General features: G+C 48.9%; 2 protein-coding genes across 2 annotated transcripts; one reads left to right on the forward strand and one right to left on the reverse strand.

The window, feature by feature from the left end:
- Positions 1-957: 957 nt before the first annotated feature.
- On the reverse strand, positions 958-10512 carry LOC308423821 (uncharacterized protein C1orf50 homolog). The gene is made up of 5 exons (XM_080920594.1): positions 10416-10512; positions 10193-10308; positions 5922-6008; positions 4752-4883; positions 958-4474 (listed from the first exon to the last, which is right to left on the reverse strand). The coding sequence occupies exons 1-5, from the start codon at positions 10492-10494 to the stop codon at positions 4289-4291; spliced, it is 600 nt and encodes a 199-aa protein (XP_080776720.1). The 5' UTR covers positions 10495-10512; the 3' UTR covers positions 958-4288.
- Positions 10513-10788: 276 nt separating this feature from the next.
- P3H1 (prolyl 3-hydroxylase 1) lies at positions 10789-25876 on the forward strand (the record flags this gene model as incomplete). Its single annotated transcript, XM_080921998.1, has 15 exons — positions 10789-11262; positions 13788-13940; positions 15058-15247; positions 16144-16275; positions 16908-17047; positions 19205-19294; positions 19545-19597; positions 19758-19879; positions 21796-21923; positions 22129-22224; positions 22618-22768; positions 24270-24387; positions 24716-24791; positions 25040-25180; positions 25459-25876. The coding sequence occupies 15 exons, from the start codon at positions 10789-10791 to the stop codon at positions 25612-25614; spliced, it is 2220 nt and encodes a 739-aa protein (XP_080778124.1). The 3' UTR covers positions 25615-25876.
- Between the last annotated feature and the right edge of the window lie 1873 nt (positions 25877-27749).

Here is a 27749-nt window from a genome sequence, read left to right on the forward strand (position 1 = left end):
GTAACCCAGTTAAACCCAGTTTTGTCAGATGATGAGACACTGGCTGGCCTGAGGCCCCTGTCCTTTCCTTGCCCCACCTGCTTTATGTCAGTGGGGAATGCTTACCTGGGGATCAAACATTCCTAGATGAGGCTGAAGCTGTCCCGCTGCCTTTTGAGGCAGAGGGTCCAGCCCAGGTGAGGGTGCATCGATGCGGGTCCAGCCTCTTAACCTGGCTCTTAGCTCACAATCCAGAGAACGGGGAGGGGCTGCAGAGTCTTTGAATAGAGGCACCAGGCCGTCAATTTACAGCTCTTGCAGTGGGCGGCAAGAGGCGGAGCATGGAAGATTCTTAGGGGAGGGGCCTGCTTTCTCCACCCACTTGAACCAGGATAGAGCCGAACCGGGGCTCACCCTGGGCTTCCGCTTAGCGCTGTTGAGTGCCTGGGGTTAGAGATGGGCTGGGAGTGAGGTGAAGATCATAAAAAGCAGGCCGGGGTCCACATCATGAAGAGCCCCTTGAGTGTCAGCTCCAAATCGGAATGGCCTTTTATAGCTCCGGGCTTTTGTACCTAAAAAGGTGGTATAAACCTATAGTAACATTTCTCAGGAAGATGAGAATCTGAGGAATTGAGACCCAAAAATGAAGACAATGTTTTTAAGTCAGGTTCCTTCAGAAAGTCACTGTAAAGGACAGCAGTAAGACAGAAGCTATGTAAAGGAATGGAGAGGCAGCCAGTGTGAGAGGAACTGCAAGAGTGAGGGAGGCCCTAAGCAAGGATGAAAGCTTTCCAGGTTCCAGATGGAGCAGTGAATGAATAGTGTGCTATAGAAGACCCACCCCCCAGACAGGGTTTCTCTGTGTGGCCCTGGCTCTGTAGGCTAGACTGGCCTTAAACTCTAGAGATCCACCTGTCCCTTCCCCCCATGTGCTGGGAATAAAGGCATGGACCACCGCATGAGTGAGTAAACCCTTTTTGTTTTATTTTTGTCTTAAGACACTGCCCCACACTGTAGACCAGGCTGACTGAAACGGTGTAGCTGAGGCTGGTCTTAAATTCATGTTCAAGCACCCACAGGCTTGGAAAAAAACAGCGCTAGATAATATTCTAGGTAGGGTCCACCCTCAGCGATCCCACATCCACACCACACCCGGCCAGCACTCACTTCAGCTGCTGCACTTCCACAGGGCTCAGGTGCCTATCAACACCCTTCATGTCATTTCTGTCAGCTGCGTCTCTTTTCGTCCTCCATCGAGCTCTTCAGCTGTTAGGATTTTTCTATCCAGACAGTCTTACCACGCTCCGTGTAAAGACCAAGGTTACTTTGTTTGATGAGGTTAAAAGCATATCCAATACATTTCACCCAAAAGGACCCTCCCTAGCCCCAAAGGCAAGCTTCTACACATCCCTCCACTAAGTCCTTATATCAAAAGGCTTCTTCCTCTAGCCGACTGTTTTTGTCTTTGAAATAGGCCATGGTGGCTCATACCATCATTTCTAGCACTCAGGAGACAGAAGCAAGTGAATCTCTATGAGTTTGTGGCCAGACTGGTCTACAGACTGAGTTTCAAGACATCCAAGGATACAAAGAGAAACCCTACCTTAAAACTGAAAAACTCTTGTTCCCTACAAAAAAAGAAACAAGATCCTGTCCTACCCTGAGATTATCCTCTAGAACCTGGAAATGAGAAGGCACTTAGTGCTCAGAAAAATGCCAGAACCGAGGGATGAGCAGCTGACACACAGCACTTGTCATGTATACCCAGAACCTGCATCCAGAACCACCAGGCATTATCAATCAACAGTCATCTCTCAGCCAGGCAATACACTAGCCAGGAAGGAGCACTGGCACCACCTGGTGGCCAGTGCAGGAAGTACATCTTGAATAGGAAGTTTCTCTCCAGGTGCAGCTCATTGTTGGAAATGTCAAAAGTGGGGTAATCTACATCTTCAGCGGCTCAACCTGATGACTGCGTGTCACAGGGAGTGAGAAAGACCAAGGGAACTGGAATGTAGCCAGGATGTTATCTTCAGGATGTTCACTAATCCTGAACATCAAGTCCAGATCTGTGGTATGAACACCATCCAATCATAATCCCCTTTTGAAACTTTTTACCCCAAACTGGGTACTCTTTGTCTCAAATGAGCACTGCGCAGACTGTGAGATCTGTGATCTCTGCCGTCTGCTCTCTATGCTCTTGTGTAATTCCTTCTCTTCCAAGTGCTGGCTTAGAGGCTGGCTTCTAAACAGAATCCAGCAAAGGTGACGTCAATTCTGTGGCAGGACTACATAGGTTAGAACTCCCATTCTGCTAGTGAGCTGCAGTCTTTTCTCTCTGATCGAGAATGTTCCTATGTTACTGGGCCCCTGTGGTAAGAAGCTGAGGGGACCTCTACCATATATATCGTCAGCAGGTCGCTTAGCACCAAGGAACCAATATTCCAGCAAAATCAAGTGAGCTTGGAAGCAGAAAGTAAGGCCCTAGCCAAAAACCTGGCTGCACCCTTGCAGTATCACCAAAACCCAGAGGCTGAAGACCAAACTCTGGCCATGAACCCACGAATTGATGAATGTTGCTTTAAGCCGCTAACCCTGTGGCAATTTGCTTACATCCTAACAAAGTACATCTCAAAATCCATTGTGAGAACCTCCTGAAAATGTAGGCAGTGTCCTGGAGTCAGAACCAACTAACATCCCAGCAAAGCCATCTTCCAGCTCTGCAGCTTCCCAGTGAGGGACTTCCCAGTGAGCTGAATCAACTTGCCCTGTTAGATCTCAGTTCTTGTGCTAGGCATGGATGTTTCAGAACTCACGGGGTGCACTGTTCATAAGGAAAGTCATGAACACCGGGACAAATGCTGTGGGCTGGGGACTCGAACAATAAACTACATGGCACCGAGGCAGTCACTGTTAACTAGCTTACTAAATAGGAAATGAGGCCAAGTCCAGAAAAGCCCAGTCATTCACAGTAGCTTTAGCTAAGAAAGGCCCTGCTTAGTACTGTCTGCTTGTCTGCAGTACTGGAGACAGAATGAGAGCCTCATGAATACTATGTAAACACTCCGTCACGGAGCTGCACCTACAGTCTGTCCAGTTCATGATTTATTCATAAGCAGTAAAAATGAGTTCCAATCTGAGCTAACTTGTTGGGTGTAATAGATAGCTTATGCCTGTAAATCCACCACTAGGAAGCTTGAGGCAGGATTATCACATTAAGGCCAGCCAGTGCTAGTCGGTTTTAGGTATTCTGGGCTATAGACAATCTGTAAATAAAAAAAATCCCATCAACTCATAACACGAGGACAGATTGGTCATTTTTTTTCTTGTTTTGTGTTCTCACTGCCCTATTCTTCCATACTATCTAATTTTGAGAAGATTCATTTTTAAATGTATGTATATTGAGGGGTGGGGATGGGATGCCATTGTGTGTATAGTTAATGGAATCAGAAGCGTGTGAGACCTGGAGCTGGAGTTACAGGGGGTTATGAGCTGCCTGATGTGGGTGCTGGGAATGGAACTCGGGTCTTCCAACAGAGCAGCAGCACCCGGACTGCTGACCCTCTCTCCAGCCCTCCTACCCTGTAGCTTAAAAATGCCATTTGATGAGTCTGTCCTGCGGTGGTTCCGAGTTCAGGCTGTCCTTAAGAAGGCTTTAGGATGGACACGCAAACCAGCAGCGGCAGCCTTCTATACCTCTTCCAGGTCTAAACTTCTGCAGGGTTTAGGATGACTCCCCAGACCTGGCCTGTGAGACTGCTGCTCCAGTCAGTCTCACCAGGATGGAAGGACAGAAGGGCGAACTAGGGTGCCATCGGGACAGCCGCTCTGGAGTCAACACTCTCACTTAGCAAGGCCAAGTCTTTGTTTTTCAGTCCTCCTTAGGCAACACTAGGGTTCCTGGGTCAACCTGAAATCGGCATGGCAGCACCGTGAAGACAGCTTCAATACCAACCCACAGAAGACACAGACGGTTCCTCTTGGAAATGACTCACCAACTCTCTAGGGAGAAGGCTCTTCCTTCTCCAGTGTTTCGACTTAGAGGGAGGAACAGCTGGAGGTGAAGAAAAGCACTGGCCAATCCTTGGAAACCAACTGACCAGGCATCAGTAGACCCAAGATCCCACAGTTCTGTGACTCCTTACCATCCCATCCGACAGCAAAATCAGCAGCTACATTCATCAAGACCTCTTCCAAGTAATTCATGATTCACCCAAATACCCACAGTCCCCCTCCCAGGGAGAGAATGTGGACAGGAGGTGGGTGTCGCTCAGGCTTCTGTCATGAGGGCTGCTAGTCAGAGCCATACTCAGTGAGTCAGTCCCTGGAAGGTGGGCTCAGTGCATGGGGGCAAGGCCACAGGCTGGCTCAGCAGCTTGTCCATCATGCCGATTTTAGCATCCTGCTTCTCCACGTCTTCATATGGAGTCCATGACATGTCATGCTGCAGCTTGTAGGCACCAAGGAAGTCGTGAGGACAGCCTGCTCCCCATTCCTAGAGGGCAAAGGAGCAAGTCCCTCATCAGGGTGAGAAGTTAACAAGGTCATCTTCCTACTCGAGCCACAGACTTCTTTCTGTGCTTCTTACCTCAGACTACGCAAACCACTGTTACAATACACATCAGAAATGGCATTCAAGCACACACAACTTTTCTCACACCCGGGCTCACATCACCTCATTTCTAGGAAACCATAGACGAATATGCATGCTTACATTTTCATATGAATATGCCAGAGTTTCTCAGAAGCTGGAGTTGGTTTGTAGTTCTTACCTCTGGGGAAACAATGGAAAAGTACTGCTGGCCACTTTCCCGCTGGTAAAGATAGTAAATCTTGCCAGGCTTTTTCACCATATTACAAGCCACTCGGTGCAAGTCAGCATCTCTTCGAGCGTCTTCCAGCACCTGCCAGTCACACGGGTGTGACAACTGATGAGTCAGAGGTTATTGGCCCTCACCCACATCGCTCTACCCGAAGCATGCATCATTTTCAATCTCATTCCCCAGCAGCAACAACTCACTACTGGGGTCCAAACAGTTCTGAGGATGTGAAGATTACACAAGCTGCTACACTGAGAAAAGCTGTTAAAAGGATAAAGTTTTCAAATGATGAGTGTGGCTGGCTTGGGAGATTTTGAAAGTCCTCTTCCCCTGAGTCAAGTGCACTGATTCCATAAAAGAGACCCTCCCTCCCTTAAAAACCCCTATCCTGCCCTTTCTCCTAGCTAAGAAACAAAGCTCACTTCTCTTAAAATTTGTTTTGGGTCAGATGTCATTTATCTCCTAAAGAATCCTAAGAGCTTGGCCATGAGGGCAGTGATGTAAGAGGAAGGGCCTAGGGAGTTTTAGGGAGATCACCATGAAGACTTTAAGCTTGGGTGCAATGCTGTGGAAGCCTGGAACTGAGTCTGAATCTCTGGCTTCCTCTGTGAAGATGTGTCTCTTCTCCCACACATGCCCTGCTGTGATTAGATACGGTCCACACAATTCCCAGAGCTGAGCCACACTAGCACCGTCCTTAAACCTCAAAACCTGTGTGCTAAATAAACATTATAGGGAGACTGGAGAGAAGGCTCAGAGGGTAAGGGCACTTCCAGGGGTCCTGAGTTCAATCCCTAGCAACCACATGGTGACTCACACCATCTGTACTGTGATCCGATGTCCTATTCTGACATGCAGGTATACATGCAGATATAGATGCAGTCATACATTAAATAAATAAATCTTAAAAATAAACCACACACATTATAGCGATGCAAAATAATTAACGAAAGCTCTTGAACATATTCCTGGTGTTTTATCCAAAAATCTCTTTACATGTTCAGAACGTGTTAAAAACAAAGGTGGCGCCATGACTCTAGGCAAGGTCGGCCAGTCCTCCCAAGCACAAGCAAAGGACAGCTGGCCTGACCTGCACTGACGCTCATCACGCTCCTTTCTCACCTTCCTAGCTTGGTCTTGCAAATGCTGGATTTGCTCAGCAATGACTGTCAGCTTGTTAGTAGCATTTGCTCGGATGAATTCATCAGCCTACAGAGGAGAAGAAAAAAACAAACTGTGGGGTGAACCAGCAAAAGGCCCCATGGTCTCATGGGGATGCACTTCAAAGAGTTATGACACCAGCTCTGCCTCTACCTAGAGCGGCCTTTCCATTCCTTTGCCACATAAGCCCCTACCCACCCTAAACCCCAACGGAGAAACCCACACTTTAATGACCCCACACCCAGAACTAAAGGCTCCTTCATCTTCCGCCGTTCACTCTCAACTCTAATCACATTGAGTTTTGGGCTTCCATACCCTCATCTCCTGCCATCACATGTGAGTGTACCCCCCTCCATCCCATCACGTGTGAGTGTACCTCTTCCATCTCATCACGTGTGAGTGTGCCCCTCCATCCCATCACGTGTGAGTGTGCCCGACCCTCCCTCTGCTCTCTGTGTGACTAACCCTTCTCGTTTACCATGCTCCTCATTTGGTTTTGTTTCCCCAGTACGGAGCTCAGGCAATTATGGAACTCACTGATGATCCCAGGCTAGCCCCAGACTTGCAACCCTCCTGCCTCCTCTTGCCAAGTACAAAGATACTGGCATGCACCACCACATCCAACCCATTTGTTTTCTATGTTTCAACATCTTTAAAATAATGAGTTTTGCAAATGAAAATCAAGCCGGATGTAGTAGCTCACACCTTTAATCCCAGCACTCAAGAGGTAGAGGCAGGTGGACCTCTGTCTGTCAGAAGCCAGCCTGGTCTACAGCAGGGCTGCCTACCTACATAGTGAGACGGTCTCTAACAACAAGAAAAGGAAAAAAGAAAGTCAAAAGATACTTGTAATGGACCATTAGTACCTGCTAGTGCAGTTCTCTGACCTCAGTTGGATTACTTACATACATCATACCTACCTAATAAAAATTCAACACACACAGAATGAATTTTAAAAGGCAAAGGGCAGCAACAGGTCATGGAGGGTCCTGTAGGCCATGGTTAGAAGCACTTTGTTTTTAGGACATGAAAATCCATATGGCTAATAAGGAGAAAAGGCCGTCTCCATATTTAAGGCAGGTTCATGATGGGAGTGACCTTACAGTCAAGGCGCTGGTGGACAAGTCGGCCTGTGTCACACTCTATGACTCGGAGCGCTGAAACACTACCTCCTCCCCAGGGGTAGCTGCCGTCAGACCTGATCAACACTCCCAAATTTCCACAGCTAATTGGGGTACATGTCTCACAAACCCATGCTTTGCCGATTTACCCTTCTCTCTAGAACCCAGTTGAGTCACCACGTGAAGGAAAACACACAAACTTAGTTTAGAATCAATGGGTAACACAATCGCTGGGCACAGCAACTAGCATCCTAATTTGTAAGCCATCCTAAGTCATAAATCCTCCGGTAGCCGATCCCGATGGACCCACCACCTGAACTGGGAGCCTCTGCTACCTACATTTTGGCTCTCTCCCTTCCAAAAAACAAGTCTCTTTCTTCTGCCTCCCCCCTTTCTCTGACCTGGAAGTCCCACCTACTCAACCAGCAGTTGATTCCTTGAAATCTTTATTCATTGGGGGAAGGTTCTGCCACAGTATGTGAGTGTTTACGTGTATATATGTGTGCTGTAAGCTTGATTGATGCCTGAGGGGGCCAGAAGTTATCAGATCCCATAGAATCAGAGTTATAGAGGTATATGCCACACTACAGGGCTGGGTACTCTGCAAGAGCTGCAAATGCTCACCAAGATAACCAGGTGTGGTGGTTTGAATAAACTTGGCCCAGAGAGTAGCATTACTAAGAGTGGTAGCCTTGTTGGAGAAAGTGTGTCATTGTGGGCCTGGGCTTTAAGACCCTTGTCCTAGCTGCCTGGAATCCAGTCTTCTGTTTGCCTTTGGAACAAGATGTAGAACTCTCAGCAGCTCCTGGACCATGCCTGTCTGGATGCTGCCATGCTCCCACCTTGATGATAATGAGCCAAATCTCTGAACCTGTAAGCCAGCCCCAATTAAAATCCTTGTAAAACTTGCTTGGTCATGAAGTCTGTTCACAGCAGTAAAATCCTAACTAAGGCACCAGACCACTTCTCTAATCCCCTTTCCCTTTAGGGGATACCATTCGAACCAGAGTCTGACTAAGAAGAAATAAGGAAAGTGTACTTTTAAAAAGTTTATTTATTGTCTATGTACTCACATGTGTACCACATGGTGCCTGCCATCTGAGAAGGTGAGAAGAGGGAACAAGTCACCTGGAGCTGAAATTATAAATGGCTATAAGCCACCAGGTAGGTTCTAGACACCAAACCTGCATCCTCTGCATGAGCAAGTACCCTTAACCTGAGCCACCTCTCCAGTCCCAAAGGATACTCATAATGACTAAGCACTGGCCCTGGACCCACACACTCCAAGAACCTCTGTGCTAACAATGGCATCTAACTCTCCAGAAAGGATAACCTTAGTCGGGTATTAAGACTCAAAGTAGGCGTGGTGACCTAAGATTTTATAATAAATGGCAATTGCAAGATCTGAACATAGTTAAACCCAATTCCAAAATCCATATCTCAATACCAAACCTCCGAAAGCTTTCTGAACACACATGAAGGGAGCCGGGAAACAGTCCTCTCAGCAAGTGTACTGCAGTTGTCGACAGTGAGTATGTTGATTTCGTTTTTAATTTTTTAAATTCTATGTATATAGGTGTTGGCCTGCATGTGTGCATGTGTATCGTGTTCAAGCAATGCCCAAAGGAGCCAGAAGAGGGCATCTGATCCCCTGGGACTGGAGTTTCAAATGGCTATGAGCCTCAATGTGGGTTCTGGTAACTAAACCTGGGTCCTCAAAACAAGCAGTAAGTGCTCACCACTGAACCATCTCCCCAGCTCTCAATTTGTTTTTAAAGTATTTTTTATTTCAGCTTCTCAAAGAGGAATTATTCCGGAGAACTGGAGGCAACAGAATAATATATCCTTTATATGTCACCAGTATACACGACTTCGGCTGAGTCCATAACAGTCACTCAGAAACTAAAGTGTTTGATCGCCCAAGCTTTGGTTCCTAGCCACCTCCCTCCAACAGTAATCTGGTTAAACAGACATAAGATAGTCTTCTTAGCCTATTTTGCACCCATCTCTCTTAAAAAAATAAACAAATAAGGTTTTAATTAAAGGGCTTTCCTAAACATTGGAATCTTTCTTGATACGACACATTCTTATGTAAGTGATTTTGGCATGTCAATCATTAATTTTCTTGATCAAAACAAACTCTTGAACAAGATCATTGCCAAATCAGCTAGTTTACACAAGAGAAAGGGGACACTGGAAGCAATCAGGCTCTGATACTGAAAAAGATTTCGCAGGGGAAGTCTTGCTAAGAGAAGGAAACTGGAGTTTCACTTAGACCTGTGAGCCTCTCTACCTCAAAGCTCTCACTTCAGATTCTGAGCTCCAGAAAGAAGCAATTTGCCCACAACTAATGTGTCCAAACTTCTATGGTCTTTTCCATTATTTTGCATATCTTCACTACTTTAGCTATTATGGCAACCGATGTCTAAGCTCTGGACATGGGAATACTGTATCCACTGAAACTCACCAAGTGTAACAGCCACCCTTGTAATACGAAGCCTATGGAAGGCTAAATTTGAAGCCAACCCGGGCTACGCAGCAAAATGAAACTGTCCAGTTTCATTGTGTGTGGTCCTTTTTTTAATAGGAATTTTACCCTATGCCTTTTTGCATGTTTTTAATAGTGCTGAGAATCAAATTCAGGTCTAAGCAAGTGGGGTAACACTAAACTATACCCCCAGCACCGTTTTGTTGTTTTGTTTTGTTTAAGGAAAGAAAGAACATATACTTAATTAAATTCCACAGGCTCTTGGGTAACAGATAAAGACCTCACTGGAAGCAGAATAAAATAAGTGACCATTTAAGAATTTGGTATAGAAACCAAACATGGTGGCTCACACCTTTAATCCCAGCATGCCGAGCGGGCGTGGGGGTGGGGGGAATCCGTGAGATCGAGGCCAGCCTAGTCTATAATATTCCATGACAGCCAGTGCTATGTAAAAAGACCCTATCTCAAAACAAACAACAACAAAGAATTGGAATAGTGATCCTCTTCGTGTGTGAACTGGAATAGTAAGGAGTACTGCCAAGTTCACAGGCAGTCCTAACAGTGCAGATAAAACGTGAGGTTCGAAACCAAAGAGGCAAACTACGGAGATGGCTATTCCTCACCTTCTGCACCTGCTCGGCGAGCGCCACGAGGTCTAAGGGGTCCCCGACCCGGTGGGTGTGATAGGGGCTCACCAGAGCCAGGCCGCCGGGGGTCGGGGTGAGCTCCACCAGGGCTCCTGCGATACACACCCAGAACACAGGCGTAAGTTGAAGCCTCTCGCGAGACAGCAGGAAAGAGCCACCCGGCTGCGACCTCGTTCCCACGCAATTCAGTCCCACCTACCTCCAGGACCCGTTACCTCCTGCACCCCCAGAGTTCCCGTGCCACTTTCGAACTGGCTGGGAAGCCCGGGGTCCGCCATAATAGTGGCTCAGCTCCACCGCCCACAGGAAAACTCAGATTGAAGCGCAGGCGTACAACAGCTTGTGGGCGGGGCTTTCTCCCTCTCGGCCATTGAGAGGTGTGCATAAGATTAGAGGCGGGGCCTCAAGAAGAGTGAGTGTTCGGATTGGTTAAGAGCAAGAGGAGGTGCGCGCTTCCTGGACGTGAGTTTCTGGGCTTGGGGCGTGGATCGTCTCTGGGCGTGGCTTATGTGGAGGCGGGACTCTGGAATGTGCCCCAGGCTAGCAGTCCCGTTAAGTGGAGGAGCGAGACCATGGCGGTGAGCGTGGGGAGGCTGCTGGCCGCGATGCTAGCGGTCGCCGCAGCTGCCGCCTTGCGGGCTGCAGCGGAGTCTGAGCCGGGATGGGACGTGGCAGCCCCTGACCTGCTTTATGCAGAGGGGACGGCGGCCTACGCGCGCGGGGACTGGCCCGGGGTGGTCCTGAACATGGAGCGGGCGCTGCGCTCACGGGCCGCCCTGCGCGCCCTCCGCCTGCGCTGCCACACACGCTGCGCCTCCGAGCTGCCGTGGACGCCGGACCTCGATCTAGGTCCGGCCCCGGGTCTGAGTCAGGACCCGGGCGCCGCCGCCCTGCACGACCTGCGCTTCTTCGGAGCCCTGCTGCGCCGTGCAGCCTGCTTGCGCCGCTGCCTCGGGCCGCCTTCTGCCTACTTGCTGAGTGAAGAGCTGGACCTGGAGTTCAACAAGCGGAGCCCGTACAACTACCTGCAAGTTGCCTATTTCAAGGTACCACTGGTCCGGAGCCCGGCGGCCGGGAGCGACCCGGGGAACTGGGGGTGCAGAGCAGAGACGAGACAGCAGGGAGGAAAGGGATCTCTTGGCTGGGAAGCTCTCGGCAGACTCGGGGTTCTTAGGGGCAGATGCTAACCCTAAAGGTCCAGCCAGTAATGACAGCCCAAGCCAGGAAAAACCTGACTTTTTTCTTTTGGGAAAGCCTCCTAGAGGGAGCCGAGGCGGCCGCTTGGGTCTCCAGCGGTACTTCATTGCAAGGGTCCAAGTGCTGGTTCTGCAGCATCTTCCTTCCGGTTCATTCTCCAATCATGCTTTCCCTGCTCCCTAATCCAACAGCAGCGCTCTTTCAGGACGTGGGATTGCCACGTCGCCAGCAGGGGCTGCCTGGCTCCTCCCAGTGGAGGACCCTCTGGCTAGTATGTCTTTTTTCTTTTTCTTTCTCGTTCTTCCTTCCTTCCTTCCTTCCTTCCTTCCTTCCTTCCTTCCTTCCTTCCTTCCTTCCTTTCTTTCTTTCTTTCTTTTTAAGAAAATGACTGTTTTTGGGGGATGCCACTGTGCTTTAAGGCCAAGTTAGCAAACAGGCTTGGAACACCAGCCTTGTCGCAGGTAATGACTGGCAGCATGTATTTCCAAGACTTCGTAAAAGCACTTTACGTTCATTTATTACCTCATTTGCCCTGATAGAGTTTCCTTTGAGTAAACGCTATTAGTCTTATGTTAAGGGGTCGGGCTGCACAAGCTACAACAGTTTGACAGACCTTTCAGTTCTACCTAAAGAGAGACTTTGAAGCTATTGGGGACCCCAGATTTCTGCTTTGTTCCCTCCATTCCTTCTGGTTGCTGGGAAACGTGCTGGACTGGATGTAGAAGCCCTGAATGATTGGGTTCTGGCTTGGGTCATGTTACTTAATAGAACTATGTAAAACTCATTGACATTTATTGAGCACCTACTACATTCCAGTTCTTGGACTGGTGATTGATTCTTTGTTTTTCCTTGTGTCACTGCTAGGAGTCACTGTACTAAGAGCTAACTTAAAAGGTTATGTAGATAAGTTAGGACTGGGAGAGCACAAAGGAGGGAAACTCTAGCTTTGCTTCAGTTGAATTAGGCCTGAGGAAGAGGAGACATTGAAGAATGGTTATTCCCCAGAGAGGAGAAAGTAGAGCTAGAGGGTAATGTATTTTGGGCCATGTGGCAGTCCGTTGCACAACTCCTGTGTGGGGAGAACGGGAGTGACTACAAAGTTTAGTGAAGCTTCTGCACCCTTCAGGCAGCCATGGTCAGACCTCAATTTTAGAGCGTTAATTCTGGAAGGCAGATAGATGGATAGGTGGAAGGAGAAAGGGGTGGTAGTGAAAACGGGAGAATTGGGAGCCCCGTGCCTTAGTCCACCCCGGGAAGCTAGGTGCCAGTGCCTGGAAGAAGGTGAGGGCTGGGGTGCATAGCAAAGGAAGCAGGAGGAAAGGAGGCATTTCACTCCGGAAGCTCTGGGTCTACAACAGCCCTTAGATTCTCACCACAGTGCAATTGTTACTTTAGACTCTTCAACTCAGTCACTATGTTTCATTTGGGTTTTGTTTGATTGCTTGTTTGTTTGGTTTTGAGACAAAGTCTTACCTATAATCCCAACACTTGGGATCTGAGGCAAGAGGATAGAGAGTTTGAGACTGACCTGTTGCAGTAAATATTAAATATATATATGTATATATATACACATTATATATATTATATATATTATATATATATTATATATATTATATATATTATATATATATAATATATATATATATATATATATATATAATCGGTTTATCTATTTACCGGCCCTGAGGTCTCGCTCTTCAGGCCTGACTCTGATACAGAGCAGCATGCACCTCTGGCGCCCAGTCTGAGCTGCCACCATGACCCAACTCATCCCACAACTCCCTTCCCTTGCGGTTTTCCACCTCCTGTTCTCTGCCTCCGTCCCAGGGTGTTTCTCCACCCCAAAATCCTACATAAATACAACTCTACAGCCCGATAGCTTTTCATACAGGTTTATATGTTCAACTCTCAATCCACAAACCCTCTACACAACAAGATTACATCAAATAGACAGATACAAACTTCCCATCTGTATGAGATACTAGAATTATAAAATCCTTAATGTTCATAGCTATTTAACGCCAATTAATATCACCTGGGTCTAGCTGGTCCTTGGGAAACTCCATGTTGCCACGACCTCCACCCTCCATCCTCTGACCTCCTCAGACCTCTCAGCCCACTCCACCTCCCTGGCACCGCCCAGTCACTGGCTTTCCTTTATTTACTAATTAAAATGGGAAGATTCAGTTGGAGTCACATAACTAGGCAGCCCTTCTTGGGGAAGTGGAATTAACATTAAAATACAAACAGCTTCAGGACAGTCTACACTGACCTATATAGCAACACCCCATGTCAGTACATACTCACACATGCACGTACACACAAGGAAAACAAACAGTTTCTATATGATCTTATTCTTTTACTTCATCTCTAGATAAACAAGCTGGAGAAAGCTGTGGCAGCAGCACACACCTTCTTCGTGGGCAATCCTGAGCACATGGAGATGCGGCAGAACCTTGACTATTACCAAACCATGTCTGGGGTAAAGGAGGCAGACTTCAAGGATCTTGAGGCCAAGCCCCATATGGTGAAAAGACATCCCCCACTGTGTGTGTGTGTGTGTGTGTGTGTGTGTGTGTGTGTGTGTGTGTGTGCACGCGCACGCACGCACGCTGCTATGTAGTTCATTGGTAGAACATGTGCTTAGCATGCTCTGGGTTCATATTCAGCAGCAACAACAAAAATGTATGTGTATATGCACATATACATAACATTTGTATATGTATATACACACACACACAAATATAAGAAACACTATCAGAATGACAACAGTCATACGTAGTACACACCCTAAGCATTCTACCCATACCAGAAGTACTTTTTTATTTAATTTGTTATACATGTGTACACTGTCGCTGTCTTCAGACACCAGAAGAGGGCATCAGATCCCATTACAGATGGTTGTGAGCCACCATGTGGTTGCTGGGATTTGAACTCAGGACCTCTGGAAGAGCAGTCAGTGCTCTAACCACTGAGCCATTTCTCCATCCCCAGTAGGACTTTTAAAGTAAATGTGTTTGCTGTACATGATGGTATACACCTCTAATCCTAGTACTGGGAAGAAAAAGCACATCAGTGAGTTTGATGCTCTCCTGAACCGTGGGAGATGTGAGACATTGCTTCAAGGGGGATAGGGTGGGTTGCAATTTATTTTTAATTTATGTGTATTTGTGTGTGTAGGGGGCTTGGGGGTACGTATGTGTGTGACAGAGAAGGGGGCGGGGAGAAAGAGAATTTATGTGAGTGCCCAAGGAGGCCAGAAGAGGAAATTGGAACCCCTGCAGCTGTAGTCACAGGCATTTGTGAGCCATCCTGTGTAAAGCTGGGAACTAAACTCAAGTCCTCTGGAAGCACATGACCAGTCTTTTTCTAGGTCATGTCATTTGAAAACTGTGAGCCCTACAGAAACTTATAAAAATGACAGCAAGCTCTCTCTTCTTGCTACATTAAAAGTTAAATGTTGTGAATCCCAAGGGCACCTGGGTGCATGTTTACTATCGGCCTTCATTATGTAGCAGCCTCCAGGCTCTCCCGTCCGTCCGTCCATCCGTAACTTAGTAGGAATCATCACTCCGTGATAGCGGCTTAGGACAAAGTGAACGGCTCCTCTGGAGCCTGTTTTGAGTTCACCTTCCCTCCAGTAGCATGAGTTTCGGCTAGGGGTGCGACTCTACTCGGAGGAGAAGCCACAGGAAGCTGTGCCCCACCTGGAGGCGGCATTGCAAGAGTACTTTGTGGCCAATGAGGAGTGCCGAGCCCTCTGCGAAGGGCCCTATGACTACGATGGCTACAACTACCTAGACTACAGCGCTGACCTCTTCCAGGCCATCACGGGTAGGTGCTGGTCAGAGTATAGACTGACCAAGCCTCAGAGGGCTTTAAGGTCAAAGACCAAGTCTATATATATATATATATATATATATATATATATATATATATATATATATATATATATATATATATATATATATATATATATATATATATGGGTACACTGCAGCTGTCTTCAGACACACCAGAAGAGGGCATCAGATCCCATTACAGATGGTTGTGAGCCACCATGTGGTTGCTGGGAATTGAACTCAGGACCTCTGGAAGAGCAGTCAGTGCTCTTAATGGCTGAACCATCTCTCCAGCCTGCATCCCCAAATGCTTTTAAGTCCAGAACTCTGACTAAAAATTGCCTTTCAGGGGCTGAAATAGCTCAGTGGGTAAGGTGCTTGCTGCACAAGCAACAGGACCTTAAGCATCCTGGGTTCAAATCCTTAAGCATCCGCATAAAAGCCGAGCATGGGCACTCACCTGTCACCCGTGCTAGAGCTTGGATGGCCGCACAGTCTGGTCAATGGGTCAGCTTGAGGGTACAGAGCCTGTCTCAGAAACAAAGTGGAGAGTGATGGAAGAAGGCACTGGCATCACCTGGCTCCTACACACATGTATTCATACATGTGCCCACCTGCACACACATGCGCACAAATACACACCCATATCCTCCACACAGAGATTGATTTCCACTTCAACATACCTATGTCAGCCGGAATTTGAATCCTAAATATGACTTTATTAGCCAGGAAGCGGTGGCACACTCCTTTAATAGGCAAGCGACTCTGTGAGTTCGAGGCCAGCCTGGTCTACAGAGTGAGTTCCAGGACAGCCAGAGCTACACAGAGAAACCCTGTCTCAAAAACAAACAAAAGACCCCCTTATTCTTCATCTTTGATTCTTTTCAGATCACTACATCCAGGTCCTCAGCTGTAAGCAGAACTGTGTCACCGAACTGGCTTCCCACCCAAGTCGAGAAAAGCCTTTTGAAGACTTCCTCCCTTCGCATTATAATTACCTACAGTTTGCCTACTATAACAGTAAGGCCTGCTGTCTTCCTTCTCTCTGATGCCTCAACTAAGCAGCGTAGCCAGGCAGGCAGGGTTTGTAACCACTCCATTTCTTCAGCATGTCTAACGTCTGTGTCTGTGGGAGTCAGCATGCCAGTGACTCCTGGGAGTTTTGCCACTAGCCCAGGTAGCCAATTTCAACTGTCCAGAAGGGAGGAACTGGGGAGTCTAGGGCCTCTTTCTTTTGTCCCTTTTTGTACATTTATTATCTAACTTTGCATTTGAATGAGAATGAATAGCAACAAGAAGGATGTGCCACTGTTGACACTAGCCCACAGGGCATACCCAGCCTTCCTCCCAGGGTAAAGGGACTAAAAGTACCCAGAAAAAAGAAAAAAAAAAAAAATCCCTCAGCACGTCAGCAGTTGCTTACTGGGGACCTACTCAGTACCAGGAGCACATGATGTGTATACGTGTATAGTTGAGTTGAAAAGGTTCATCTGTCTAGGAGGCTATCTGCTACTATAATCTTCCTCTTCTAGAAAGTCATGTTATGTAGCAAGTACTACTTTGTCCTGTCATCATGGCCTCGAGGCTAAGTGGCTGTTGGTGTCCAGGATTATACCCTTCCCTCACAGCCATTTTCTTTTCTTCCTTTGCAGTTGGGAACTATACACAAGCTATTGAATGCGCCAAGACCTACCTCCTCTTCTTCCCCAATGATGAGGTGATGAACCAGAATCTGGCTTATTATATAGCCACGCTTGGAGAAGAAGAGGCCAGCTTCATCAGTCCCCGGGAGGTGAGAGGCTTGCTTCAATGAGGGCTTCTGGCTGAACTTTCTGTCAGAAAGCAGAAGAGTGCTCCTGGTGCAGGGTGGAGCGGGCCTTGGACTCAGCTTGTCACTCAGGGTGGGGAGGAGTACCAGGAATTTGCAGAACATACCAGAGCCAAATCCTAGATTTCGATGTACGTTCCTTGGATTGGCACACAGATTGCTCTGCCCTGATTGACACCCAAGCTAGATGCTGGATGCCATTTGCCCAAAGTCAGTGTTTTTTCCTTCATAATGGGTCTGTTTTGCCCACACCTGCTTTCTCTTTCTGTTTCAGTCCCAGAGTGCATCTCTCCCTGTCATTGTCTGCTCTCTCCAATTATTCAGCATTATCCACATCTCTAAAATGAGAAGAAAACCTAGGTAGTACAGACTACAACTCTGAGGGGCAAGCCACGGTTCCTTCCACATAGCTCTGGAATTGAGTCTCTAGAGAAAATAATCCCACTGTCAGCCCCTCCCAGGTGAGACTGGCTTTCTTGTAGTTATCCGTCTTGGCCACTAGATGGCGGTCATCTAGCTTTAAGAAGGCCCTTCCAGTCTTTGTCTCACTTGGTTAATACTTTTTCCCTTCCTGTGGTCCTATTAATGAGCCTGGGAAGGGAAGGAGAGTAGTCTGTGTGGGCATGTTTGCCTAGAACTCTCCCCTCATGGAGAACTCTCCCAGAGTCAGGAGTAGCTAATATGATCCTCACCCTGCTGGATAGCAGGTGTGCCTTGGTTTCTGGCATTTGCAGGAGGAAGCTGATCACTTAAACTCCTTCAGACAGAGTTTCCACTTGCTTGAGGTGACTATGGTAGCAACAGGGTGGACTCCTTTAACGTGCTCCTATTTGAACTGCCTCCCCTTTATTACTGTCTCTTTTTCTCTTCCTTCTGCTGCTTGGGTTCTAGTAGGGGACCCGGGGAAAGATGTGACCCCGAAAGGGACTCAGTTTCCCAGCTCTGGGTAAGCCCTACCTCGAGCACACATGCGATGTCAGAGTGCCCAGCTTAGCTGTTCTGCGGCTGCCCACCTTCAGAGAGGGAGGAAGTCTGGCCATTCTGAGGATGTGCAAGTAAAAAGTACGTGGGCCTGAGGACCCCAAAACCCGGGTGTGAATGAGGATTGCTCAGTCCTGCTGCTCTCAAGAGTCTTTGTCTTTAAGATGAAGTTAACAGTCTCCGACCATGAGCAGTCTCAGGACCAGAGGCAGAAGAATCACAAGCTCAAGGCCAGCCTGGGTTATATAGTGAGACCTGGTCTCTAAAATGGCAGGCAAGATGGTTCATTTGCTGCTGAGCTGGTGACCTGAGTTTGATCTCTGGACCCTCATGGTACAAGGAGGAAACTGACAAATTGTCCTCTGACCACCACAGCACACACATGTGCACACACATACACCAAATAAATAGAATTAAAAAATCTAATTAAAAGAAAAGTATTTGCCACATAAGCTTGTGGCCTGAGTTCAATCTACAGAACCCACAAAGACATGGATGTAAACAACAGATTCCACAGAGCCACCCTCTGACCTCCACACATGCACAGTGGAGGTCACACACTTCAGAACACACAGAGTAAATAAATAAAATATAACTAGAAGGAAAGAGTGCTCAAGACACAATTCAGTTGGTAGAGAGCCTTGTCTGGTATGCTTGAAGCCCTGGATTCAATATCCACAACTTCAAAAGCAAAAATGGACCCTGGGGCTGGAGAAATGGCTCAATGGTTAAGATCACTGACTGTTCTTCCAGAGGTCCTGAGTTCAAATCCCAGCAACCACATGGTGGCTCACAACCATCTGGAATGGGATCTGATGCCCTCTTCTGGTGTGTCTGAAGACAGCTACAGTGTGCTTACATATAATAAATAAATAAATCTTATAAAAAATGAACTCTGTCATTCTGAGGATCATGAGCTCTAACATTTCAGAGACCCACTGGGATCTTCTTCCCTCCCAGGAAGCTAATTATTCTGCCCTCAGGGGTCTTCCTAAGCACAGAAGAGAGACCTTTGGCAACACATAACCTGTGATGGGGAAAAAGGCACCTCAGTCACACAGGGAAATGTAAAATGCCAGGGAGGGCCACTCTAGGGTTGAAGGATAGGGCTAAGTTCTAGGAGACTCTTTGTTTCCTCAGAATGCCCAGGAATACCGCCATCGAAGCCTGCTGGAGAAAGAACTGCTTTTCTTCGCTTATGACATTTTTGGAATTCCCTTTGTGGACCCGGTGAGCCAGAGCAGGAGCTGCAAGGGAGGGGAGAGGGAGGCACCGAGAGCTGAGGTACACAGCTCTGGGGAGCCACTGTCCAGGGCTGAGCCCAGCATGGGTGCGTGGGCCCTGAGGATGAGAGACAAAGTGGACTGTGAGAGGCAGTCCTGAGCCATTCAGAGTAACTTAGGTCATCACTGGCAGTGAGGCAGGAAGCCATAGGTCACACACTGATATCTGGAAAATTTTGTTTCCTGCCCTACCTTAGGATTCATGGACTCCAGAAGAGGTGATTCCCAAAAGACTGCAGGAGAAACAGAAGTGAGAAATTCCATGGTTGGATCAGTCTGATGAAGCACTTGAGGCTTCCTGCACCCAGTCCGATGGGATCCTAGCCAGGGGTGGAAGGGTCCAGCTTGGGACGCTGGGGTAGGAACCAGGGCTGGCCTCAGCACGGTCTTCGGTGCTGCTGTGCTCACAGGTCTGAACGCGAAACTGCAGTCCGCATCTCCCAGGAGATAGGCAACCTTATGAAGGAGATCGAGACCCTCGTGGAGGAGAAAACCAAGGAGTCCTTGGATGTGAGCAGACTGACCCGGGAAGGTGAGCCAGCAGCGGGTGGCACGCCTGCCCACGTTCACCAGGTGACAGCACCCACGAGGTCTTTCTCAGCCCATCATCTACCAGCTTCTGCTTGTGTAGCAGGTGCTAGGATTTCCTCCACACTCAACACACCAAGGAGCTGTCATCCAGACAGCCCTGAGAAGGAGCCTTTGACTAAGAAGTAAGATTCCTGTGTCACAGTTAGACTAGCGTAGTCACAGTAAGTATGGATAGCATAAGCCTCCAGCCTCCCCCTCCAAATGCTCTTCTGACAGCTCATGTTATCAGGAGCTGGAACCTCCCAGTCCTCTCTACTCCATTTGCTGCACTCCCGGCCCACAGTGATGGCTGCTCTCTGCTTTCTTCCTCTCCTGTCTTTCCCGTTCTCATAGGCTCAAACCCCTCTTACCGGCTCTCATCCTTTCCCAACACAGATGCCAGGCCTGTCTGTCTTCCAAACACTGGGACCATGCATGCATTCCTAATAGTCAAGCATCCTCTGTGTACTTTCTCTGTGTGTGTATCCTCCATGTCTCTATATCAAAAGGGACCGGCTGTTTCTGGTCCCCTGAGCCTACTTGTCCTCATTGCCAATGTATTTTACATCATCTCTGCCCTTATCTCGCCCCAGAAAGATCTTACACAGCCTCCTATACCCTCCTCCTTGGAGTCTGTGAGGGTGCCGCACTGTGTCTAGCACCAGCTGTTGTCTGGCTGTGGCGAAGAGCTCTCTGGGGCTCTCTGACTATGGGGAGTGGGGTTAGGGCCTCTCTGCCGCATCACTCACAAGGTCTCGGCACGTACGTCGGGTTGAACCAGGCCTCTCATGTGGCCCAAGCACACACCTTAAAACTACAGGCAGAATGTTGTCTTTTGCCATTTCCAGAGTGAACTGGTCAGGAATAGAGTGTGACAAGCCTGTCCAGCGCTGCCCTGTTTTCAGAAGCTGCTTTCTATTTTTCTCACTTCTCTTCATGTCTGAGAGGCAGGTTAGGCAGGTTACAAGATTGCTCTTGTACATAGTATGACAATGAAGAAACCATGGGCAACATTTTTGAGCATTCACTATAAGCCAAATACTGTACTGAGAGTTTTGCTTACCTTACTAATTGTTCTCACTAATCTGTTGTCAAGCTTATAAGGTATCTTGATGCTGATAACAGTAATTGATTAAAATTTGAGGCTGGGTGTGGTGGTTCATGCTTTTAATCCCAGCATAGACTAGCAGAACTCTTGAGTTTGAGACCAGCCTTGTCTACACTGTGAGATCCAATCTCAGAGAAAAAGGGGGTTGTGCAGAGGTCTGAAGAGATAGCTCAACAGTAAGAGCATTGTCTGCTCTTCTGGAAGACCCGGATTTGAATCCTGGTACCCACAGGGTGGCTCCCAACTGTCTGTAACTTCAGTCCACTTCTTCAACTGTCTTCTTCCTCCAGGCAGGGTTTCTTTGTGTAGCCCTAGCTGTCCTGGAAGACAGCTCTGTAGACTAGGCTGGCCTTGAACCCACTTGCCTCTGCCTCCAAGTGCTGGGATTGAAGCACCACCACTGCCCAGCTAAAATAAAATAGTTGTTTAAATATTAGTATAACTCAGAGTGGCTAAGTAATTTGCTAAGGTCACACAGTCAGGGGAGGATTCAGGGACCAAGCCCAGTTCTTTGGGTCTGGAGTTCATGTTTTGAGAATGTGTGTAGCTGTTTACTCAGGGGGCCCAGGAGCCAGCAGCTGTCTGATGGCAGGGTAAGGCCTAGGATGTGGACTTGCATCCCTTTGGAAGCATCTGGGTAGGAATGCCTGGTTTTTTTTTGTTTTTTTGTTTTTTTTTTTTTTTTTTTTTTTTTTTTTTTTTCCCCCGAGGACTTGGGCAAAGCTGCCCTGTGACATCGTCCCTCTGTCCCTCTTGTCCTTGATTTGCAGGTGGTCCCTTACTATATGAAGGCATCAGTCTCACCATGAACTCCAAAGTCTTGAACGGCTCTCAGCGGGTGGTGATGGATGGTGTGATCTCTGATGATGAGTGTCAGGAGCTGCAGAGACTGACCAACGTAAGGAACCCAGTCACTGAGCCTTCTCCCGACTCCACGGGCTAAGCGCCTTAGTCGACCCCACTCAGCACACACACATGCACACACTCTCAAACACTTGCACACTTGAGCACACACACACACACACACACACACACACACACACATGCGAGCATGCACACACAGCTGCTCCAACTAACTTTGTCTTGTCTTTTGGGTCCATTAGGCAGCGGCAACTTCAGGAGATGGTTACCGAGGTCACACCTCCCCACATACCCCAAATGAAAAGTTCTATGGTGTCACTGTCCTCAAAGCTCTCAAGGTAAAATACAAAATCAGTCTTGGTTCTCTAGAGCACGGAGCAGGGGGAATCTGCCTGCCAGGGAGGAGGCACTCCGGCTCTAGGGAGGAGCTGGGGGTGAGGATGGGGGGGTGAGTGTCTCAATGCTGATATTCCCGCCGCCAGCAAGTGAGGATAAGCTGTGCTGAGGAGGCTTCCTGCTAAATCTTGGCTGTTAGAGCAGACACAATAAATGGGATGGATCCCCAGGCGTGTGGGCCGGCTGTGAGTCGGGGCATATCCTAGAGGGCTGTGTTCCTGAGCAGGGTGCACAGAAAGAGGAGTGTCAGGTGTGAGGGACAGAGATAGCTCCTTCTTCAGGATGGGCAGCCCATAGAGGAGAGTCAGGGCAGCCGACCACCATCTTCTTTGCAGCTCGGGCAGGAAGGGAAAGTTCCTCTGCAGAGTGCCCGTATGTACTACAACGTGACAGAGAAGGTTCGGCGTGTCATGGAGTCCTACTTCCGCCTGGACACACCCCTCTACTTCTCCTATTCCCACCTAGTGTGCCGCACTGCAATAGAAGGTGGGTCTCATCAGCCCTGCAGTTTCTGGGGAGTGGGCTGGACCCTGGTGCTATACTAGACGCTGAGAACGTGGAGGAGACAGGGTATGGTTCCTTCGTGCTGGCTGGGGCATCAGTGCAGCCCAGCATGTTGAATGTGGCAGTAGCATCCAGGAAGATGCAGTTAACCATCCAGGGGACAGGAAGCTTCCCAGCGGAGTGGTGAGAACTCTGCAGGATAAATGTGTCTGTGGAGCTGAGGGCAGCAAGAAGCCTTGGAAGCCAGAGAGACCAGTTCTGAAGGGATAGAAGCCCTGGGGGAGCTAAGAACACTGCCAGCGTACAGAGAACCATGTTCTGGAGCTTGTACTGTGTCCTTTAACTTGGTCACTTGGTCCTGCTCTGTGCTGCAAGGCCTCTCGCAGTAACTGTTAGATACCAGTCATAGGTGGGAGAGTGTGCATTTGAAGTCAGACAGAAGTACAAGGCCTCGTTCCTTCTCCCTCGCATCCCCTTTGCTTTCACAGCCATGAGCAGAGGTAAGGCACAGCCAGGCTGCCAGCTCACATTTTTGTGGCCCAAAGCCAACTGTGTCCTGCTGTAGCATTCAGAAGCCTCTGGCTCTGACATTACCTTGGAAAGGTGGCAGGCGCTGGAAAGCTTCTCTCCCTCAGGGTGTTAAATGAGCTAAGAAAATCTGGACACAGCAAAGGAATGTGTCAGGCACTTGACTGTGTGCCACAGAGCCTCCGAGTGAAGAGCTGGCATGAGGAGGAAGCATGAGCAGACAAGGGCTTGGCAGGACCTTCCTTCTTAAAAGATGAACTTGCGGCTCTGTGTCGAGATTGGGAACAGGTGGATCAGGCTAGAGGCATGGGAGCTGGTCAGCAGTGACCAAGGTGGGTGAGGATGAAGCGTCAAAGAAGCTCAGAAGAGATGCCACGGGAGAGGTGGAGAGGAAGATGGGCGGGGGCTGGTGACTGTCTGGACCCAGTGAGGCGGCATCTGCCATTCCCACACAGTGTGCCAAGGTTTACACTGGAGGAAGGTGTGATCTGCTGGCATTTACAGTAATCCTGTCCCCTCTCTTTCCATGCTCCCTCCCTGTGTGGTTTCCCACCCATCCCCACTCACAGATCCCCACTTCTCTGGCTGTGGCTCACTGCTTCTGTTCACCCGCTCCACCCCTCCTGCAGGCCTGCTTGAAAATGAAGTCAGTGAACCATGCACCCACCAGTCCCCCCTGTGGTCCTTCCTGTTTCAGAAAGTCTCTAGCTCTACCAGGGTGATGCCACTCAGCCCAGGGTCTGCCTTGTTGACACCTGTGGACTACATCCTACTCACCCAAAAAAAAAAAGTGTCCTAATCTCTAAGCTGTGGCTTAACCCAGCCAGAACATGAGGGTTCCATAGACTCGCAGACATTTTGGGACATGTCTCCATCCCCTGCTCCACGTGTCAATAGGAGAGCATCTCTCTGTGCTCCCTGTATATTCTTCTATAACATGGATTATCTTGGCCAGAGTCGCAGGCTGAAAGGAAGGACAGTAGCCACCCCGTGCACGTGGATAACTGCATCCTAAATGCCGAGTCCCTCGTGTGTATCAAGGAGCCCCCAGCCTACACGTTCCGGGACTACAGGTGAATGCAGCGGGAGCTTGGGCACGGTGCAGCACTATGCTTGCCTTGCACTCCGCCCCCCTGCCCTCACACATGTGCGCACACAGGCAGAGGCAAGCTGTCTGTAGAAGGCAGTTCCTCACCCTAGACCCCACATGAGCCTCAGGACAGGTGTGAGTAGGTGGGCATCAGCTAGGGTGTGGTGGACTCCCCAAAGAGGGATGGGGGACCATGTGAACTGGTTGATGGCTTCAGAAAAGCTTCTGGTCTCCAGCTGCTAGTTGAAAGTTCACAGAGGAGGGTTCTGTGGAACAGGAAATAAGCCATGTCTGGATTCCTGCCTTTCTAGCGCCATCCTTTACCTCAATGGGGACTTCGATGGAGGAAACTTTTACTTCACTGAACTAGATGCCAAGACTGTGACCGTGAGTGCTCCCCTGTCCTCATCCCTGGGGACAGAAACACTGCTCTCTGGACCTGATGTCCCCAGAGGACAGTAAACAGAATGACTACTGGGCTTCCTCTCCCCAACCCCCAACCCCCAGCCTGTCCCGTCGTGGGCCGGGAGCTTTGGGATGTAATAGCTCTCCTCTGACTATCCTTTGGGTCTTTGTCCTAATGGTCCTTTGCTCCTCTGGGACTTTCCTGCATTTCTCCTCCTCTCCCCACACAGGCAGAGGTGCAGCCCCAGTGTGGAAGGGCAGTGGGATTCTCTTCCGGCACTGAGAACCCACATGGAGTAAAGGCCGTCACCAGGGGGCAGCGCTGTGCCATCGCCCTGTGGTTCACGCTGGATCCTCGCCACAGCGAGAGAGTAAGCTGTTGGGAGGGCCACTTGTCTGTTTCCCTGAAACAGCCCCACCCAGGCACTCACTGCAGTCCTTGCAGGCCCGCCCTCCCTGGACCTTCCTTTTTATGTGTAAGTGGGAAAGGGTGGGACTTGGGCCCTACTCCAACTACCAGAGCTTAAGCCTGCTGGGAAGGAGGCGGTCCCAGAGCCCCTGTGGCAGCACTGCCTTTGTTCTCTTGGAAGCAGCAGCTAAGAGGGTGAGGGCTTAGCCATAGGCCATCTGAGAAGAGTTTGCCTTGCAGGAGAGGGTGCAGGCAGATGACCTGGTCAAGATGCTGTTCAGCCCGGAAGAGGTGGACCTCCCCCAGGAGCAGCCCCAGTCTGACCACCAGGGCTCCCCAAAACCTGGAGAAGAGTCTTCATCGGAGAGACAGTCACAGCACAAGGATGAGCTATGACAGCAGCTAGGCCACAGCTGGGTGTTGTTGGACCCATGAGGGGAACTCAGTCCTGCAGCCTGGACTTCCCAGCCCCCTAAGGCTGCAGAGTGAGGGGCACTTCTGTTTGCTGCCCACAGCCTTCTGCATGGTGCTACTGTTCTTGGAGCGGGCATGGCAGGACACATGTTTCTCTGGGCTTGGACAAAGGCTCAAGATGCAGGCCCAGAACCACCCTGGGGCCTATGTAGGCAGCTGCCTGTCAGCAGCATAATATATTTAAGTGTCTGTATAGACAACCAAAGAATAAATGATTTGTGTGTTTTCATGTAGCGGTTTGTTCCAAGAGAGGAAGTGTTCTGTTCTTCCCTGGATGCTGTGCTTGGTAGCAGCTACTCTGGGCAGCGTATAGTGGCATGTGCCATACAGGAATCCCTTTGTAGCCTCAGGCCAAATAACCCAGGTACCTTGGGCTCTTACCATAGAAGGGGCATCTTGGTCCTCACTGTGCCTACCTTCTGTGGGAACTGGGTGGCCCAGATACAGCACCCAGTATGGCAGCACTTCATCAACTTTAAAGCTTTAAACATCTAGATTGTTACTAACCCTCTTCTGGCAGAGAGCAGCAGGCAGCACCGCTGGCACATCACCGACTTCCTGCTCTGCTGGACGGCCTCAGAGCCCAAGCCTGACTGGAGAGTCAGCTCCTCCGGCCACATAGCTGGCACTAAGCCCACCACCTTTACCATGCCTGAGATGCTGTTGTACAGAGCATAGGAATCTGTCTGAGCAATCATTAGTCAGCCAAGCTATTTATTTAGTGAGCACCGGCTTGTTTGCTGGGAATATGAGAGACAGAGCAAGGCAAACCTGGTCCTCAGAGCTTGTATTTTGTAGGGAGGGGATATATAATAAATGTGTAAATATGTACGTGTGTGGTTTGTATCTCTAAGCCTTTGATGTACAAAATCAAGTCAGGGCCCCAATGCAGGAGAAACAGCAAGAGGGCAGATTAGGGCGGAGAGGGGCTTCAGCACTCCAGAGCCCTTGCTACTCTTGGCATCCTGGTTCCTGTATCATATAACTTACAACCTACCTGTAACTCCAGCTCCAGGGGATCTGATGCCCTCCTTTGCCACCAGCACAAACACGGCATACACATATACAAATAAAAACATCTTTTTTTTCTTTAAAAATAGGAAAAAAGGAGGGTGCCTGTGCCCAGTGGACCTGAAAGAGAAAATGCTGAAGATCCCAGCAGGGTTTTGAGCTTGGAGCATCACCGTGTGACTGACATATTAAAAGCCTCCTTGGGCAGGTTGCTGATAACCCATGCCTTTAATCCCAGCACTCTGGGGAGGTAGAGACAGGCCATCCTGGTCTACAAAGTGAGTTCCAGGACAGCCGGGGCTACACAGAGAAACCCTGCCTCTCAAAAAAACAAACAAAAAATCTCCTTGGGCAATACATGGAGAATAATCTGTTGGGATGGGAACAGAGGGAGACAACCAAAGAGGAGATGCTGAATGACCAGAGGGACAGGAAGAGGCCTAGGCCTCAGCCAGAGCCAAGCAGTAGAGGTAATGAAGACCAGGCTTAGATCAGTTCCACAGTGCCAATGGGAAGTATGAGCAGAAGCCTTTGCAAGTTAAGCCTGTAGGTGAGGACTCCCAGGCAGAAGGTGAAAGGCATAGCTGCTGGAGTAAGTGGGTGTCCCAAGGGTGAGTTTAAGGGGTATATAGTTGGCGTTTGAAACCAGAGAGATACCTCATCTAGAGGTGGTTTCAAGGACAATAAGAAAGGTGTGTCCAGGCCCCTATGAGGGCATTTTTTTTAGATGTATTTATTTTATATACAGTGTTCTGCCTGAATCTATGCCTATATGCCAGAAGAGGGCACTAAGATCACATTACAGATGGTTGTGAGCCACCATGTGGTTGCTGGGAATTGAACTCAGGACCTCTGGAAGAGCAGTCATTGCTCTTAACCACTGAGCCATCTCTTCAGCCCTATGAGGACATTTCAAGAGGGATGTGAGCAGTGTGTTGGAAGCCAATGAACGCCTGAGTGAATGTGCACTCTTGCCATGAACACGGCCGTGGGGAAGATCCCAGTGCTTTAGACCCTCTTCCCCTGGTCTAAATACAGGTGGCAAA

The sequence above is a fragment of the Micromys minutus genome (assembly GCF_963924665.1).
Source record: "Micromys minutus genome assembly, chromosome: 9".
Lineage (NCBI taxonomy): Eukaryota > Metazoa > Chordata > Mammalia > Rodentia > Muridae > Micromys > Micromys minutus.